At 52.3% G+C, this 18,273-nt stretch overlaps 1 protein-coding gene, 1 non-coding gene and 1 pseudogene across 3 annotated transcripts; 1 reads left to right on the plus strand and 2 right to left on the minus strand.

The window, feature by feature from the left end:
* Window positions 1-569: 569 nt before the first annotated feature.
* On the plus strand, window positions 570-687 carry LOC116566685. Its single transcript, XR_004275968.1, has one exon. It is a non-coding gene; the product is annotated as a U5 spliceosomal RNA (small nuclear RNA).
* Window positions 688-2,025: 1,338 nt separating this feature from the next.
* Window positions 2,026-2,132, minus strand: LOC116566687 (annotated as a pseudogene).
* A 7,870-nt stretch (window positions 2,133-10,002) lies between these two features.
* On the minus strand, window positions 10,003-18,007 carry KIAA2013 (KIAA2013 ortholog). 2 transcript variants are annotated; one of them, XM_032300426.1, is made up of 3 exons: window positions 16,790-18,006; window positions 12,997-13,850; window positions 10,003-10,728 (listed from the first exon to the last, which is right to left on the minus strand). In XM_032300426.1, the coding sequence occupies exons 1-3, from the start codon at window positions 17,820-17,822 to the stop codon at window positions 10,711-10,713; spliced, it is 1,905 nt and encodes a 634-aa protein (XP_032156317.1). In that variant the 5' UTR covers window positions 17,823-18,006; the 3' UTR covers window positions 10,003-10,710. The 2 variants fall into 2 exon arrangements, with proteins under 2 accessions (XP_032156317.1, XP_032156316.1); XM_032300425.1 differs by lacking the exon at window positions 10,003-10,728 and having other exon boundaries at window positions 12,532-13,850; window positions 16,790-18,007.
* Between the last annotated feature and the right edge of the window lie 266 nt (window positions 18,008-18,273).

Genomic DNA, 18,273 nt, shown 5'->3' on the forward strand with positions numbered 1-18,273 from the left:
GTCTCAAACCCCTTGGTTCAGGCCATCAGCCCGCCTCAGCCTCCCAACGTGCTAGGATTACAAGGGTGAGCCAGAATCCAGCTAAGATAATTTTCTTTTTAACTTTTTTTTTAAGTTCAAAAGAATTGTTTACTTATTAGCTTTATTTTGCAATTAAATGGCAAAAACCGCAATTACTTTTGCACTGACCTAATAGCTCGCCCACTATAAATACAACAGATAAGGTCACTTTTTCTTCTAGGACCAAGCTCCGCTCTGCCCCCCGGTGGTGGCCTCAGGCGCAGTGCTAAAATGCATGAACCATTTAAGGTATTTCCGGAAACTGAAGCGTGACTGCTGAGACTTTATTTGCATACCCACAATGCATTGCACACAAAAATAATTTTTCGTCTTTAAAATTACGTTCCTCTTTTTCCTTTAACCTATCTTTCCTCAAAACAAGATTGCTGCGCCAAAATTATCTGACGAAAAAGGCAGAAGGCAATATCTCTTTTGGATGGAAAGAACGTTACCATTAGCCTTTTAGGAGTAGCCGTTACCCGAGAACTGAGTGCCGAGGGATGGTTGTTATACTCTGGTTTCTCTTCAGATCGTATAAATCTTTCGCCTTTTACTAAAGATTTCCGTGGAGAGGAACAACTCTGAGTTTTAAACTAATTTTTTGAGGCTTTGCTTTTTAGCAAAGCTTATTTCGGTGGTTTAAAAATAGATTCGAGTTAGTAGTTTTATGTAAAAATTGTGGCTACAACTGAGGAACGTATCAGTTGTTTTGTTTTTTGATCTTCAATGTTGCTGTTGTGCGTGGGATTCTCTAACCCCCAGGTTCTGATCCACGATACCGCCCGACAGACGAGCGTTAATAGCCGAACCGAGCTCCAGCCCGTCAGATCAGTGGGGTATTACGGGCATTAGATTTTCCCTATTGCGAACTGCGCACGCGAGAGATCCAGGTGCGCGCTCGTTATGAAAATCCAATGCCTGATGATTTGAGGTGGACAGTTTTAGCCTGAAATAGTCCACATCCTCCAACCTTCCCCCACCCTTGGAAAAATTTTCTACGAACTGGGTCCCTTGTGCCAGAAAGGCTGGGGACAGCTGGACTATCCCATCAAATAAAGCAAGGACTCGGGTGAGCTTCCCCGCTGCTCCTGCCGGCTTCTTCATGTAGAATCGAAGAAGGCTGCTCCGAGGGCGCTTCTGCCCACCCAGTTATCCCCACCTGGAGGAGCGGTGCCGGGCGCGCAGCTCGTCATTCCCAGACCCAACCGGTTAGGGTAAACTCAAGACGAAATGAATTTTCCAACCACTCTTTCCAGCTGGCTAGGTCTCGACCGCAAGGGAGACTGGGAAATGTAGTCATGCTTCCAGGTAGGTGTGAGCCCCGCTAATGCTGGGAGATTCTAGGGGAGAGAGGTTGAGTAAGGGACAGGAAAACTAGAGGGTCTCTGCCCGGGTAAAGGAGGGAGGAAATCCGTCGCAAATTATTCTGACCCAAGACCGGGCTCGGTGACTCACGCCTGTAACCCCAGCACTTTGGGAAGCCGAGGCGGTTGGATCACCTGAGGTCAGGAGTTCGAGACCGGCCTGACCAATATGGTGAAACCCCGTCTCTACTAAAAATACAAAAATTAGCCTGGCGTAGTGGCTTCACGCTTGTAGTCCCAGCTACTTGGGAGGCTGATGCGGGAGAATCGTTTGGACCAGGAAGGCGGAGGTTGCAGTGAGCCGAGATCGCCCCACTGCACTCCAGAGCGATACTCTGTCTCAAAAAAGCAAAACACAAAAAAACCCCTGACCCCAGGCTCAGCTCCTCAGGCAATGGCCCACAGTCAGCCCCGTCCCAGCGGCTCCAAACCCAGACAGTCAAGCCAGTAGTAACTTTCCTTTTCTCCAAGGCCCCACAAAAAAGTTCTGGTGGTGCTAAACGCTAGAGAGAAACATTTTCTTTAATGAGAGCTCGGTGTTATTTGTGATTGTTTAGTTTATTGAGCCGCTCAGTGACACTCCTACCTCTTCTAACTTTAAAACACTCAAACAAGACCTCAAAAAATCAGACTCACAGTCGTTCCTCTCCACCGAAATCTCCCGTAAAAGGCGAAAAATCTACACGATCTGAAAAGAAACCAAAACGTACTTAACTCGGCACTCAGTTCTCAGATAATTGCCACTCCCAACAGGGTAATGGTAACTTTCTTTCCGTCCAAAACAGATGCTGACTTCTGCCTTTTTCTTCAGACGATTTCCTTTTCCTCAGTTAATTCTGGAATAGCAATCTCGGTTTCAGGAACGATAGGTTAAAGGAGAAAAGGGGGAAAGTAATTTTAAAGACGAATAGTATTTTGTGTGCAATGCATTGTGGGTATGCAAATAAAGTCTCAGCACTCAAGCTCCAGTTTGGGCCAAATGGTGAAGCCTAGGGACTGCTCAGGAAAAGGTTTTCTGTTGTTTTTGTTTTGTCTTAAATGTTGGATTTTTAATGTTTGTGGGCACATAGTATGTGTATGTATTTATGGCTTACATAACAAGAAAAAGGTTTTGTTTGTTTTTGTGGTGGAGTCTCGCTCTTACCTCCCAGGCTGGAGTGCAGTGGTGCGATCCCGGCTCACTGCAACCTCCGCCTTCCGGGTGCAAGCGAGTCTCCTGCCTCAGCCTCCCAGGTAGCTGGGATACAGGCGTGCGCCACTGCGCCCGGCCCCTGGGAATGCCGTGTAGTTGCCTCTTTCCAAGCTTTTACTCTGAGAGAAGCCCCAGCCTTTCTCACGAGCTCGCCTGCCCCTTGCTGCCGTCTCCCGGGACGACCACGGAGCAGTCACGCTGATCCCTGGCCCGGGTTTTCAGTGCTCCCCTCCGCCTGTGTGTTCGGGTTCTCTAGAGGGACAGACTAATGGGGTCTACGTATATGTGAAAGGAAGTCTATTAAGGAGAATTGACACACAATCACAAGGTGAAGTCCCATCATATAGGCTGTCTGCAAGTTGAGGAGCAAGGAAGCCAGTGGTGCTCAGTCCCAGTCCCAAAACCTCAAAAGTAGGGAAGCCGGCAGTGCAGCCTGCAGTCTGTGGCCAAGGCCTGAGAGCCCCCAGCAAACCACTGGTGTAAGCCCAAGAGTCCAAAAGCCGAAGAACTTTGAGTCTGATGTTCAAGGGCAGGAAGCGTCCGGAACCGGAGAAAGATGAAGCCCGGGGACTCAGCAAGTCGGCTTCTTCCATCCTCTTCTGCCTGCTTTTTCCAACTGTGCTGGCAGCCGATTGCAGGGGGGCTTCCGGTCCCGGTCCACTGACTCAAATGTTAAACTCTTCTGGCAACACCCAGAAACACCCAGATACACCCCAAAACAATACTTTGTACCCTTCAAAGCAATCAAGTTGACACGTTTTTTTTCTGAGATGGCTTCACTCTTGTTGCCCAGGCTGGAGTGCGGTGGCATGACCTCAGCTCCCTGCAACCTTGGTCTCCCAGGTTCAAGTGATTCTCCTGCCTCAGCCTCCCAAGTAGCTGGGATTACAGGCACCCACCACCATGCTTGGCTAATTTTTTGTATTTTGTATAGTAGAGACGGGGTTTCACTGTGTTGGCCAAGCTGGTCTCAAACTCTTCACCTCAGGTGATCCACCTGACTCAGCCTCCCAAAGTGCTAGGATTACAGGCGTGAGCCACCGCGCTCGGCCAAGTTGACACTTCATATTAGTCATCACAAGGTGTTAGCAGAGGTAATGACTTCCATGAGTGACCTCTCTTTGACCTTTAGCAAGTCACTCTTTTTCACCGGGGCTCAGTTTGTACTTTGTAAAACATGGTGACAAATCGTTCTTTGGTTTTCAGGGAAGGTGTAGATTGGCTAAAATTATGAGGGTAATCAGGGAGAAGAAGGGATACATCCATAGGAGGAATGATGATCTCTAATGTCATTGTTGCCATGAATTAAGGCCAGAGCCCACCGTTTGTCCTAAGAGGTCAGTGATGTGGGCACAGTGGCTCACACTTGTAATCCAACACTTTGGGAGGCTGAGGCGGGAAGATCACTTGAGTTAGGAGTTTGAGGCCAGCCTGGGCAACATGGTGAGGCCCCGTCTCTACAGAACATTTTTTTAAAATTAGCTGGGTGTGGTGGCATGCAACTTGTAGTCTCAGCTACTCAGGAGGCTGACGTGGGAGGATCCCTTGAGCCCAAGAGGTCGAGGCTGCAGTGAGCCATGTTTGCACCACTGCACTCCAGCCTGGGAAACAGAGAGAGACTCTATCTCAAAATAGAGGCTCCCTGGCTTCCTTACACCCACCCACCTCTGTGCATTCATTCACTCGGGTTCTCCACCAAACGTTTAGCTTGGCTGACTCCCGTCATCCTTCAGGTTCCAAACTGGAGGCTTCAGCTTCCTCCAGGAAGCCCTCTCTGACTTTCAAGGGGAGGTTGGATGTCCTAGCTCCATAGTCCCACACGCTGACTGCAGTTATCATCGTTTCTCGTCTCTCTGTCTCTCCTGCAGGCTGCATTCGCTGAGGTATGCCTATGTTGTTCCCCTTTGTGTTCTAGTCAAAAAAGATTCCTCCAGTCTGGCCAACATAGTGAAACCCCATGTCTACTAAAAAATACAAAAATTAGCTGGGCATGGTGGTGCCCACCTGTAGTCCCAGCTACTTGGGAGGCTGTGGCAGGAGAATCACTTGAACCTGGGAGGTGGGAGTTGCAGTTAGCCAAGATGGCACCACTGCCCTCCAGCCTGGGCAACAGACTGAGACTCCGTATCAAAAAAAAAAAAAGGTCCTAGAGAGGATTCGGTCTCACGCCAGGGCTGAGCTCCCCACACCAGGTAAATGAGCCTGGGAGTAAGTGCCGTCCACCAATGTCCCACCTGTCCTTCAGAGGCTTCTCAAGCCTGCCTTGCCCAGAGAGTCTTCGGATGAAAAGGAAAAACGTCCCAGCCTGGCAGGCATTGATGCTGCTTCTGGAAACATAGGCAGGTGGCCATTTCCAAAATGTGTCTGCCATCACTTGGGCTAATAGTGGGAGCATCTAGTTTTGGAGCTGGACAGACTTGGGGACGCCTCCCTGACTCCACAGATTATGACTTTGGCTTAATGGCTTGTCATCTGGGAGCCTCACTTTCCGCATCTGGAAAACAGGACTGACACTCACCTTGCAGGAATCCTGGAGGTCTGTACTGTGCTGCCAAGCACCTGTTCTCCCTCATCCATGGTAAGAGCTCTCACAAGTTCCTCTGGGAAGCTGCTCCTCTCCCATTAGTGTCTGCTTAGTGGTTGGAGGCTGATGCTACCCCAGCTCTGAGATGGCCTGATCAGCCTACCCTAATTAGCATATCCCCTTCACCCTGGCCACAGTGATTGACTCAAGGCTGTGCTGTGCAGAGGTGAGTCTCAGCTTTTTGGATAGGAACACGAGGACTTGGATTCCACTGGGTTTAATGCTAGGAGGGCATCAAGCTTGTGATAATTGTGGCCATTTTTGTTACCATAAGGGTAGCCAGACTGAGGATGGAAGCCAATCTATGGGAAACAGAGCTAAGAGATACTAATAACATCCCTAAGTCACTTAGTCCTGGATCAAACCGTTCCTGAAGCTCTAACTAAGCTACACTGTTATGTGAACCAATACTCTTCCTTTTGTTTAACCAGTTTTTGGTTTTGTGGGTTTTTGGGTTTTTTTTTAAATAGTATCTCACTCTGTCACATAGCGGAGTACAGTGGTACAATCTTGGCTCACTGCAACCTCTGCCTCCCGGGCTCAAGTGATCCTCCCACCTTAGCCTCCCAAGTAACTGGAATCACAGGTGCACGCCACCACCATGCTCAACTAATTTATAAAATTTTCCGTAGAGACAAGGCCTCACTATATCACTGAGGCTGGTCCTCCTGCCTCAGTCTCCCAAAGTGCTGGGATTATAGGTGTGAGCCACTGCACCCGGCCAGAAGCTGGTTTTTGTGGAGATGGGGTTTTGCCAAGTTGCCCAGGCTGGTTTCAAACTGAGCTCAAGCGATCCACCTGCACCACGATCGAAAAGCTCTTACACCAAAAATAGCCTAAGATTTATTTGACCAGGCACAGCAGCTCATGCCTGTAATCCCAGCACTTTGGGAGGCTGAGGTGGGTGGCTTGCTTGAGCTCAGGAGTTTGAGACCATCCTGGTGAAACCTCGTCTCTACAAAATATACAAAAAAATTAACCAGGCATGGTAGCATGTGCCTATAGTCCCAACTACTCAGGAGGCTGAGGAGGGAGGATTGCTTGAGCCCATGAGGTTGAGGCCGCAGTGAGCTGTGATTGTGCCACTGCACTCCAGCCTGGGTGATGGGGCGAGACCTTGTCTCAAAAAAAAAAAAGCCTTATCCGTGGTCCTATGACTCTCTGTATTCTTGGTTTGTTATCACCCAGAGAAAGTTCCATTTCTCCGCTAGAAGAATATGCCCGTCTTAGTCAGCGCTGACTGCTCTAACAATATACCACAGACCAGGCAGCTTCAAAACAGCAGAAACTGATTTCTCACAGTTCTGGAGGCTGAAGTCTGAAATCAGGGTGCCAGCATGGTTGGGTTCTAGTGGGGCCCCTCTTTCCAGCTGCAGACTGCTGTCTTCTCATTGCATTCTCACATGGCAGAAAGAGGGTGAGGCAGCTCTCCGGGGTCCCCCTTAGAAGGGCACTAATCCCATTCATGAGGGCTCTACCCTCAGGACCTAAGAACCCCCCAAAAGCCCCACCTCCTGATTCTAGCAGATTGGAAGTTAGGACATCAACACAGAGGCAGGGCATGGTGGCTCACACCTGTAATCCCAGCACTCTGGGAGACTGAGGCAGGTGGATCACTTGAGCTCAGGAGTTTGAAACCAGTCTGGGCAACTTGGCAAAACCCCATCTCTACAAAAAACACAAAAACTGGCCAGATGTATAGTGCAAACCTGTAGTCCCAGCAGCTACTTGGGAGGCTGAGACAGGAGGATTGCCTGAACCCAGGAGGTGGAGGCTGCAGTGAGCCATGTTCACGTCACTGCACTCCAGCCTGGGTGACAGAGTGAGACCCTATCCCAAAAAAAGAATTTCAACATAGAAATTTGAGGACAAGCTGGGCGCAGTAGCTCACTCCTGTAATTCCAGCACTTTGGGAGACTGAGGCAGGCGGATCACGAGATCAGGAGTTCAAGACCAGGCTAACCAACATGAAGAAACCCTATCTGTACTAAAAATATAAAAATTAGCTAGGTATGGTGGCACATGCCTGTAATCCCAGCTACTCAGGAGGCTGAGGCAGTAGAATCACTTGAACCCGGGAGGCAGAGTTTGCAGTAAGCTGAGATTGTGCCACTGCACTCCAGCCTGGGCAACAGAGACTCTGTCTCACAAAAAAAAAAAAAAAAAAAAGAAAGAAAGAAATTTGAGAAGGGGACACAATTAAGCCCATGCCAGTGCCCACGGAGAATCCCACTTCCTCCTGGAGAAGTCCTCCGGAGGAGCCATAGGCCTCTTGGGTAGTGTCTTAGCCTGGGTCTCCTACCTGGGGCCGGATCCTATGGGGACCTTCTGCTTTAGTTCATGGCATGTTGCTGTAACAGAATACCTGGGGCTGGGTAATGTATAAAGAAAAGTTTATTTAGCTCACAGTTCTGCGGGCTGAGAAGTTCGAAGGCATGGTGCCAGCATCTGCCTGGCTTCTTTGCGGCCTCATAGCATGGTGAAGAAGGTTGAAGGGGAGCAGACACAAGTGAAGAGGCAAAACCCGAGGGGCTTCCTGGTTTTCTAACAACCTGCTCTCTTGGGAACTAATCCATTCCCACAAGAGGAAGAACTCAACTCACTCCTGAGAGGGGACCAGGGCATTGAGGAGGGATCCACCCTCCTGACCCGAACACCTCCCACAAAGCCCAACCTCCCAACACTGCCACACTGAGGACCACATTTCAACAAACCATATCCAAACCATAGTACCTTCTGAGCAGCAGAATAAAATGTGCCTCAGAACTGTTCACGGGTGAACAATTTGAAGGGTGACCCCAAGCAGTGTTACCATTCACATGCTTCAAGGCGACATATGCCCAAATGATGGCAGCTTCCAAAAGATGACAGAGAGAGTGGCTGACGCTGGTGCTGCCGGGACACTCACACCTATGCAGAGCTGGCTGCTGCCCAAATGGCAGGTGTCAAGGTAGCTGAGAGGCTGGGCGCGGTGGCTCACACCTGTAATCCCAGCACTTTGGGAGGCAGAGGCAGGCAGATCACCTGAGGTGTGGCGTTCCAGACCAGCCTGGCCAGCATGGTAAAACTCCGTCTCTTCCAAAAATACAAAAATTAGCCGGGTGTGATGGCATCTCTCACGCCTGTAATCCCAGCTGCTCGGGAGGCTGAGTGAGGCAGGAGAATTGCTTGAACCTGGGAGGAAGAGATTGCAGTAAGCTGAGGTTGCCCTACTGCACTCCAGCCTGGGCAACAGAATGAGACTCCATCTCAAAAAAAAAAAAAAAAAAAAAAAAAGGTGACTGCAGGGATGTGAGATGGGGCAGAGATATGGGGTGCAGGTAGATTTTTCAGGGAGTGAACACATTTCTGAACCAATGTTTTGGCTGTTGGGAAGTTTCGGATAGCACACAATTAAATTTTTCACACCAGATTTCAAGCCCTGAAACAGCAACTTGGAAAAGGCTCTTTATGCAGCCAGCCTCCACTGGACTATGCACATGGGACCCACCAGGGTAGGTGCCTGGCTCGCTCCACTGTGGACCGCCAGCATCTCCTCTCTACCACGGTGGCCAACTGGAAGCTGTGCAGACACTGAGCCATGCCACAGAAGCCATCAGATGCACGTCATGGGGAGAAATGGAACTGTGTGGGGACTCCGAGCAAGCCTGCACCGGCATCGAGGCAGGGTTTGCGTTCCAGTCACTTGACGGTCACGTGGCCTCAGACAAATGATTCACTGTGTGGGGTCCAGGCTCCACATCTCTCAAATTGGGATCTTAACCCCCAGCAACCTCTTCCCCACAAAAGGCTGTGTTGATGTAAAATATCTAACATGTATGGTGAGCACTTAAATGAGAACTATATTTTACAAACCTCAATTTATTGACATTCTAATCATTCAATAGGTATTTCTCAGGCACCACGTACACAGATTTTACATTTATGGGAGCCTACAACACGCCCAGTTCCAAGTTCAAGAAGAAGGAATGGGAACTGCGGCTCTTGTGGTCTAACAGCTTTCAGTTTAATGTCACACTGTAAATGACACCAATTGTACTCCAGGAGGCTCCCAATCTGCAACAGGTGAGCCAGCCCAGGGCCCATGGCTGGAAGATCACATGTCAGAGCTCTGCTCGAGCTGGGGCAGAAGGTGCTGCGTGGACAGAAGCAACTGGGGAACCAGGGCCACTAAGAGCAGAGCTGACCCCCTGTTTACTCTCATAAGCATCAGCTGTGGGCCAGACATTTGGCTCCTTCGCAGGCAGACTGGGCTTCCCGGTGAGTCATGCCACTCAAAATGCTGTCTGGGAGAACAGTCTAAAAGCCAGGACGCTGGGGACAGCCCTGAAGGTATACTGCCATGCCCGGCTCAGCCCCTTTTTGGTCCTCAGAGTGGACAGTTCCCTTCTCTTCCCCACAGAGGGGAGGCATCTGATGGTGGCTTCAGCAGACAACCTGCAGAAGGACCACCTGGGGTTTGTCTTGCTGACGTCCTATAGCCAGCAAAACCCAGGGCAGGAGAACCCAGGCTCTTTAGGGCAGGTGGGGGATAGGACAGTTTAGCAGAGAAGGAGCCAGGGTAATGCCAGAAGAACCCACTCGGCAGGGCCACTCAGCAACCCCCGGCGAGCAGAAAGGTGGCTGCCAATGCACCTTCTGGGGAGACTCCTTTGAGAGAGGTAGAAGATACAGGAAAGGAAAGAGCGTTTTGACAGCAGGGCAGGGTGGGTGTCCTGTTTCTGATGTTATCTACAAATCTAGTGCTGAGGGAAACACGATGGATGTCTTCAGAGGTTTTAACCACACACAAACTGGTCATGGAAGTTTGAAAGATATTTATTTAAAAACAGAACAAAAAAGCTTTGGTATTTCAAAGTCTGACAATCATCAATCACTAGAAAGTTAAACACCTCCCCCAAAGCCCCAAAGTACAAAACCACAGATGTCCACAGGCTCATAAGAAAGGGCGTGCAATCCCAAGATGACGGTGCCACCCGCCCCTCCCGCAGGCAGCGCAGCCACCCTGGGAGGCCCTGGGTCCTCGGGGGCCTCCGAACGCTGAGATAGGACATCACCCCCAACACTCACCATCTACAGTGGATGCAAAAGCCATCCAGCAAAATCCCAACAAAAATAAATTAAAAATTCATCAAGAAAGAACACGTTAAATTAGGAAAAGGACACAACTTTTCCTAGACAAGAGTCTTTTCAAAAGACGGTCTATTTCCTGGGACAGAAGAAAGGGGGAAAGTGGAAGGAGTGAGTTCAATTTCAAGTATTTGCCATACAGGTTCGTTTTATTGAGTGGAAAGCTTACAAAACGTCCACTGGCCCCTTCCCTCCCGACATGACACTCGTTCCTTCCAATGCAAACTCTGATGTATCCACACTCGCTTCTGCGTCACTGGTTTCCCCCAACAAGGCACAAAGGGTGGGTGCTTCCAAAGGATCCCTTGCTCCTAGCAGCAGGACTTTCAGTGCTGGGTGTCTTGTGCAAATGGTGGCTGAAAGCAGGACTGTTAGTTCACTCAGACACTGGGATCTTCCTGTTCAATTCACAAAACAAGTGTGATTATTGTTCACTGCCAACCCCTGTGGCCAGCTACAGAAATAGGCTACGGAGACAACCCCAGTGGCATCACACCCTGGCTCTGACCCAGCCGGGCGGAAGTACCACACACTCAGTGGCCTGGGCCCTTCTGGAGCTGGCATGGAGTGTTCACTGGCTCTGCTCTGGCATGGCCCAGCTGGAGCCTGCATCAAGGAGAGACTGGTCAGCACCCCATGAAGGTTGTCTGGCTCATCTCCCCAACTGTGGGGGGAACCGAAGGTGCACTCAAGAGCGAGGGCAGAGAAGCCACCAAGCAGCAGGGAAAAGCGGCCGCCTGTCGAACAGCCGGCAAAACCTACTCGATGCACGTGTGGCGCCTGTCCTACTGCAGCTAGATCAGAGGTGGCTCCCAAGGAAGGCCTCTGCACGGTCCTTTTTGATCTGACTTTTGATCTGTTCTTCAAACTTGAGGAACTCAGACCTGTCTCCCACTCTTCTGCTCTTTCGGGTCAAGTTCTGCTTCCTTTTCCAAGTCCTGGTCTTTGGCCACAAACTAGAAGCCGGAGGCATCCCTGTGGATGTGATGGGGCACTTCCCATTTCTCCAGGGTGGAATCTGGGCTCTTTGACTACTTGGGAGCACAGACGCAGAGCCTAATATACCTCTCTACTGTCACTACAGTTTAACAAGAGAAGATGAGAAGACAGAAGAAGAGAAGGGAGGGGAGGGGAGAAAGAGGAGAGGGGAGGGGGCAGGGGAAGAGGGAGGAGAGAAGAGAAGGGGAGAGAGCTCAGCTCTTTGGGAAACATCATCTTCTACAACTGTTAGCAAAGGCCTCCCCCTAGAATCCCTGCTGATCTTTCTCCTGAGAAAGCACAGAAGGCTGGGTGGCAGGGCACAGTAGGCAGCCTCACCCTGCAACAGGAATGCTGATCCCAAGATGCAGCAATGACGGCCAAAATCGTAGCTTCCAGGAGCAAAGATGTCTCAGGAAACTGGAGGAGAATGCTTCTGTCCTGTGCCCTGTGCTAACAAGATGGCCACTCCAGCCCGAGGCCCAGAGCGAGGGACTGACCTCTGCATGCCATGAACAGGCACCGGGGGTAAGCTGGGTTCTCGCCAGCAGTTTAGACAGAGACCTCAAGTCAATCTAGGGGCTTGGTGCAGTCATTTTTATTATCGTAGTATTTTACTTATTTTTTTGAGAGAGAGTCTCACTGTCGCCAAGGCTGGGGTACACTAGCATGATCTCGGCTCACTGCAACCTCTGCCTCCTGGGTTCAAGCAATTCTCCTGCCTCAGCCTCCTGAGTAACTGGAATTACAGGTGCGCACCACCAAGCTCAGATAATTTTTGTATTTTTAGTACAGACGGGGTTTCACCATGTACTAAAAATACACAGTGGCCAAGCTGGTCTTGAACTCCTGACCTCAGGTGATCTGTCCACCTCAGCCTCCCAAAGTATTTAGCCACTGCGGCCAGCCTCATTATTATTATTTTTTAAACAGGGTCTTACTGTGTCACCTGAGGTGGAATTCAGTGGTGTAACCACAGCTAACTGCAGCCTCAGACTCGTGGGCTCAAGTGATCCTCCTGCCTCAGCCTCCTGAATAACTGGGACTATAAGTGTGCACCACCACACGTGGCTAATTTTTAATTTTTTTTTGTAGAGACAAGGCCCCTTGTTAATCCTTCCCAGGCTGGTCTCAAACTCTGGGCTCAAAGGATCCTCCCACCTTGGCCTCCCAAAGTGCTGAGATTACAGGCATGAGCCACCAGGCCCTGCCTCTAATTTTTTTTTTGTTTGTTTTTGGTTTTTTTGCTATTTTGAGACAGGGTCTTGCTCTGCTGTCCAAACTAGGGTGTAGCGGTGCAATCATCGTTCACTGCAGCCTCAAACTCCTGGGCTCAAGGGATCCTCCCGTCTCAGCCTCCCAAGTAGCTGGGACTACAGGCACGAGCCACCACACCCAGCTTGTAGTTATTTTTAAATGCTGAGATTATGACAGGGGAGGAGGAGGGGAGGGCTGCCCTGGGAAGCCAGAGGACCATCAGTTCACACCTGGATTTCCACAGCTTTCCCTTCCTTGTCGTCTCCTCTCAAAACGCTTGCACTCTCTCTCTCTGGTGTCAAGGGCTGAGGGCATCAGGACACCCATTCCTGCCCAGGCCTCACCCCCCCTCGCCAGGCCAGCCCCTCCCGAGACACAGGGCTGAGAGCAAGGCCGAGGCCTCGGGTTTCAACCAGACGGCGGCTTCCTACCTTACTCCTGAAGAAGGGCTTGGCTCCAGGCCCACAGTACTCGTTGTAGATGAGCTTGAAGAGGAAGAGGTGGAAGAGGGTGATGAGGGAGGCCACGCTGAACCAGAAGAGGAAGGGCAGCCCGGGGTCCTGCTGGGCCATGTGCTCATCGTGGGCCAGGATGGCCTTGAGGTGCAGCGTGTGCCGCAGGTCCTGCAGGTGTGTGAGGTCGGTGGAGATGTACAGCAGCGGTGTGATGGGCTGTGTCACCATGACCGAGAAGGTGTGGCCCGCAGGCGCGGAGGTCAGCTCCACCGGGTCGTCCAGGCAGCCCGCCTCGCAGGCGTAGATCTTGACAGGCTGGCCGCGGGACTCCACAGACACGTGAAGGTAGGGCTTGCCCTCGGCATCCGCCAGCACAGCCAGGTTGATGTGGTCGTTCTTGTAGCGGATGCCATGCAATGCATAGCTGTTGTGCAGCACGTCGGGGTCAGCCTGGAACTGGAGGTGGTTCTCCGTGAACTGCAGCCCCCCAAAGCTGAGCACCATGCCCTGCAGGATGCCTGGGGCACCCACCTTCACCAGCCCCTTGCAGCCTCGCTTCTGGAGGGTCAGCCTCCACAGGTCAGAGAGCTGCAGGATCTGCTGGACGGAGGACAGCTGCCCTGGCCACAGGTTCTCGGCGTGCATGGTGGCGTGGCCGCTGAAGCAGTGATCTTCATAGTTGAGCGTCGACTCCATCTGGTCTCGCTCCCTGTGGCTCAGGGAGGGGCTGAGCAGCGGGGCTGGAGAGCAGGAGAGCATGTAGTAAAGCGTCAGGTTCACAGTCAGGCCAGACGGCGTGTGGGTATCAGTGATCTTCTTCATTTCCACTCCTGCAACACCATGAAGACGGCACATTAAAGGGGAAGGACAGCTGGGAGGCAGAGCATATGAAATAAAGACCAAGGGCAGCAGAGGAGTGAGGCGTTGTGCCTTAGTGATAGACAATGGTGCCTGTCTCCCTAAAGTATGGGAGAAAGTCAGCCTGTCTTGTTGACACAGCCAACTTGTGCCTGTCAGCCTGAAATCTACAATCCTGTTAAAAAGTAGTGGGGCCTGGTGCCACAGTCCAGAGGAACAAAGACTTAGCCAGGGCTTGGTGCCAACCCTATGGTCGGACCTCCTGTGCCAGCTCAGTCACCAATGCTGAGGCCATTCTCAGGCCACTTCTCCTGTCTGTCCTTTCTCTCTCCAGTCCTATAGCTTTATGCATTTATTCACTATTTTTTTTAGACAAGAGTCTCGCTCTATCACCTAGGCCTGAGTGCAGTGGCACGATCTCAGCCAACTCTGCCTCCCAGGTTCAAGTGATTCTCCTGTCTCAGCCTCCTGAGTAGCTGGGACTACAGATGCACGCCACCACACCTGGCTAATTTTTATATTTTTAGTAAAGACAGCGTTTCGCCATATTGGCCAGGCTGGTCTTGAACTCCTAACCTCAGGCGATCCACCTGCCTCGGCCTCCCAAAGTGTTGGGATTACAGGCGTAAGCCACCACCCCCGGCCTAGTCCTGCAGCTTTAAATAACACCTCACAAATGTGTATGAATTTGGGTGTCATCCATACGTCCATCAGTTATCATGCAGATGTCTCCCCAAATTTGTATGAATTCTAGACGCAAACAGCTATCTGCCTGCTTGCTGTCTCCCCGTGGACACCTGACGTGGTCTGAACTCTTTCAGCCCCAAACCAAGCCCTTTCCAAGTTATCTCCAAGCAACTGCGCAAGCTCCTCACATTCAGAAGGCATCCTCAAGGTCTCACTCCCCACAGCCAATCCACAGGAAGTCCCAGCAGCTCCGCCCCCAAAATCATCAGGGTCCATGCACTTTTCTGCTTCTTTTTTCTTTTTCTTTTGAGGTGGAGTCTCGCTCTGTCGCCAGGCTGAAGCGCAGTGGTGGGATTTCAGCTCACGCAAACTCCACCTCCCAGGCTCAAAAGATTCTCCTGCCTCAGCCTCCCAAGTAGCTGGTACTACAGGCGTGCACCACCACGCCCAGCTAATTTTGTATTTTTAGTACAGACAGGTTTCACCATGGCCAGGATAGTCTCGATCTCTTGACCTCATAATCTGCCCGCCTCGGCCTCCCAAAGTCCTGGAATTACACGTGTGAGCCACCACTCCTGGCTCTCTGCCTCTAGTATCACAACCTGGCTCCAGCCCCCTTCTGCTCTCACCTGGGCTCCTGAGAAAACCTCCGACCTGGTCTCCATACAACCACTTTTGCCCACTACCATCTATACTCCGCACACAGCAGCTGGGGGATCTTTAAAAAATGTACATCAGATCATGTCTCTGCTCTGCTTCCCACCTAGAATAAAATTCACTGTCCTCACCAAGGACTGCAAGGCCATGGCCACCCTGACGGCCTAATCTCATCTCCTACCACCCTCCCCTTGCCAGCCACACCAGCTACTCAACCAAACCTGCTTGCCTTGGCTCCTGCAGTCTCCAAGCCTAAAACACCCTCTGTGGCTGGCTGCTTCTTGCCATTCGGGTCTCAGCTTAAGTGTTTCCTCCCCACAGGGGCCTCCCTGACAAGTGGAGCTAAAGCAAGTACTGGCCACCCCACAGTCTTACCCCCACTCCAATCACCCTCCGTCCAAGATTTTAAACTTTTCTCCTTAGCATGTTCTTTTTATTTTTTTATTTTTATTTTTTTGGAGACAGAGACTCATTCTGTTGCCCAGGCTGGAATGCAGTGGTGCAATCTCTGTCTCCCAGGTTCAAACTACAACCTCCGCCTCCCAGGTTCTAGCGATTCTCATGCCTCAGCCTCCTGAGTAGCTGGAATTATGGGCGCGCACCACCACACCAGGCTAATTTTTGTATTTTTAGTAGAGATGGAGTTTCACCATGTTCGATGCCAGGCTGGTCTCAAAATCCTGAGCTCAAGTGATTTGCCCACTTCAGCCTCCCAAAGTGCTGAGATTACAGGCATGAGCCACTGCGCCCAGCCAGCACATTCTAGCCTAAAAAGCTGTCTTATTTTAATTTTAATTTTCATTTTTCTAATGTCTGTCTTCTTCCCAACCAGAATTTAAACCAGCACCATGAGAACAGGTATTTCATTTGGTTCCCATCTGCACCTGCCTTGCATAGAACAGCTTGGCAGAAGCATTCACTAGATACTTGCTGAATGAACTCAACTCTCTGAGCAACCAAACACAAGGGTTCAGACAACCGGAACCCTTGAAACCAAAACCCCTCTCTCCTCCACAACAGGGTTTTCTTTTCTTTAACAGTCAACAAGAGAAGAGTTTTCATCAGGCAAGAGCATTTGAAACCTGCTGAAAGAAGGGGTTCTCCAACCTCCCTGTGAACAAGTTACAGCCACAATTGCTAGGACCCACCTCAGCCTAGCAGGGGTCATGTCAAGAAGCCCACTCCTGTCACCAGGCCGACTGGTGCTGAGCAAAGAATCAAGGGATCCACCTGCTGGTTTCACCTCTGCAAACTGACTCTAAAACACTTCACTCTGCTCAAATCAGGCCCCACCTACTAGAACGAATAACAGAAAGACCTGACCTTTGGACTCAATTTTTCACTACAGTCTCATAAAAGCCTTCTTAGATAGGCATTATTATTAAATACAGGCCCAGAGACTAGGCGACGAGTCTCAAGGTCACAGACACTAAGCGGTTGAGCAGAGATTCAACCCCCAGTGAAATGCCAAGCCCAAGTTTTAACCACCCACCATCACCTTCAGTGTCACCTCTGCAGAACACGGAGGGACATATCTAGGGTGGACCAAGCGCTAGCCAGGACTCACCTGGGCTGAAGAGCTGAGCCCAGAGGAGCTGGTGGTCTTGAAGCGGCTCCGCCGCCGGCATCTCCAAAAGCTCCAGCATTTCCTTCCGTGCCAAGTCCTGCAGCGCCTTGAGCTCCCTGGCTGCTTTGCTTTTGAGCACCTGGGGGTTAATGGGACCGGAGACGTGCACCACCCACAGCACCGTCTCATCCAGCTGAGTCTTGGGAGCCACTTGGAGTCGGTTCACTAGCTTCTTGGCAGCCACCACCACCAGGTGCACCAACCCAGTGGACGTAGGCGGGGACCGGCCTGAGTAGAGAAGGAACTGATGGTCTCCGACCTTCTCCAAGGTACTGGTGAAGGCCTTGGGGGCTGGGCCGGCAGTGGGCCCCACAGTCTGCAGCGCGGCGACGCGCTCCGTGGGGTTGTTGAGCTGGATGCGCTGCAGATAGACGTGGGGTCGGCCCCGATGCGCCAGAAAGTCCTCTTGCAGCAGCACGCAGTCGCGGCAGGACCCCGCCGCAAGGCCGGAGGCGGAGGCGGGCCCGGGGCCAGGAACCACGGGGCCGGGACCTGGGGACCCGAGCTGCAGGCAACGCACGCGGCGCAGCAGCCCTTCCCGTAGGAGCAGTACCGCCTCTCCAGCTTCAGCCAGCGCGCTCAGCGGGCGCAGCTGCACGAAGGGCACAAAGTCCGGCGCCACGGCGGGCTCCCGCTCCCCAGGGGTCACCCACAGTCGGTTGGCAGCCACGTCCAGAGCCAGGAAGCCGTTGGCCACCAGGGCCGGCACTCCAGAGCCCAGAGGTACCGCCTCGCCGCGTTCCCGCAGGCCGCGCCAGGCGCGGGTGGCCGCCTCCAGGCAAGCAGACGGCTCGGCGGCGCCCGGCTCGCCGCGGGACCAGGGCAGCAGGTGCAGGCCGCCCGCCGCCCGCCGCGCCCCGGATCCCCCAAACCACAGAAGCAGAAGCAGGAGGCCGAGCAGGCAGAGGAGGCGGCGGGCCCAGCTGCTCGACAGCAGTCCCGGCAGCCCCTTGAGCCGCTGCTGCAGCCACATCGGGCCGCCAGGCGCGGGCAAGGGCGCGGGGGCGGCCGCCGGACCCGCCGCCCAGCCCACCGGCCCGGCCGCCCGCGCCTCACTCCTCGGCCTGGACCGCGGCGCCCACCACGGCCCCTGCTGCAGCCGCCGCGGCAGCTGCCACCGCTGCTTCCTTCTTCTTCTCCGTTGCCTCCAGCCGTCAAACGACGCCGGCCGTCAAGCGCCGCCGTGTCTCTTTACGACAGATGGAAAACCGGCGGGCGGAGGGAGGAGAGGGGGCGGGCCGGAGAGAAGGGGGCGGGGCCACAGCGAGGGCGGGACAGAAGCTGCCCGGGGCTGAATCACCAGTTCCCAGGCCCGAAGAGCGAAGTCCACTGGAGTAAGTGCTGCGGTCTGGGGAGGACTGGAAGCATCCAATTCACTCATTAAAAAAACATCGAGCCAGCCAAACCGAACACGTGTGGGGTCC

Source organism: Sapajus apella, unplaced genomic scaffold (genome assembly GCF_009761245.1).
Source record: "Sapajus apella isolate SASKATOON/1434 unplaced genomic scaffold, GSC_monkey_1.0 scaffold43, whole genome shotgun sequence".
Classification (NCBI taxonomy): domain Eukaryota; kingdom Metazoa; phylum Chordata; class Mammalia; order Primates; family Cebidae; genus Sapajus; species Sapajus apella.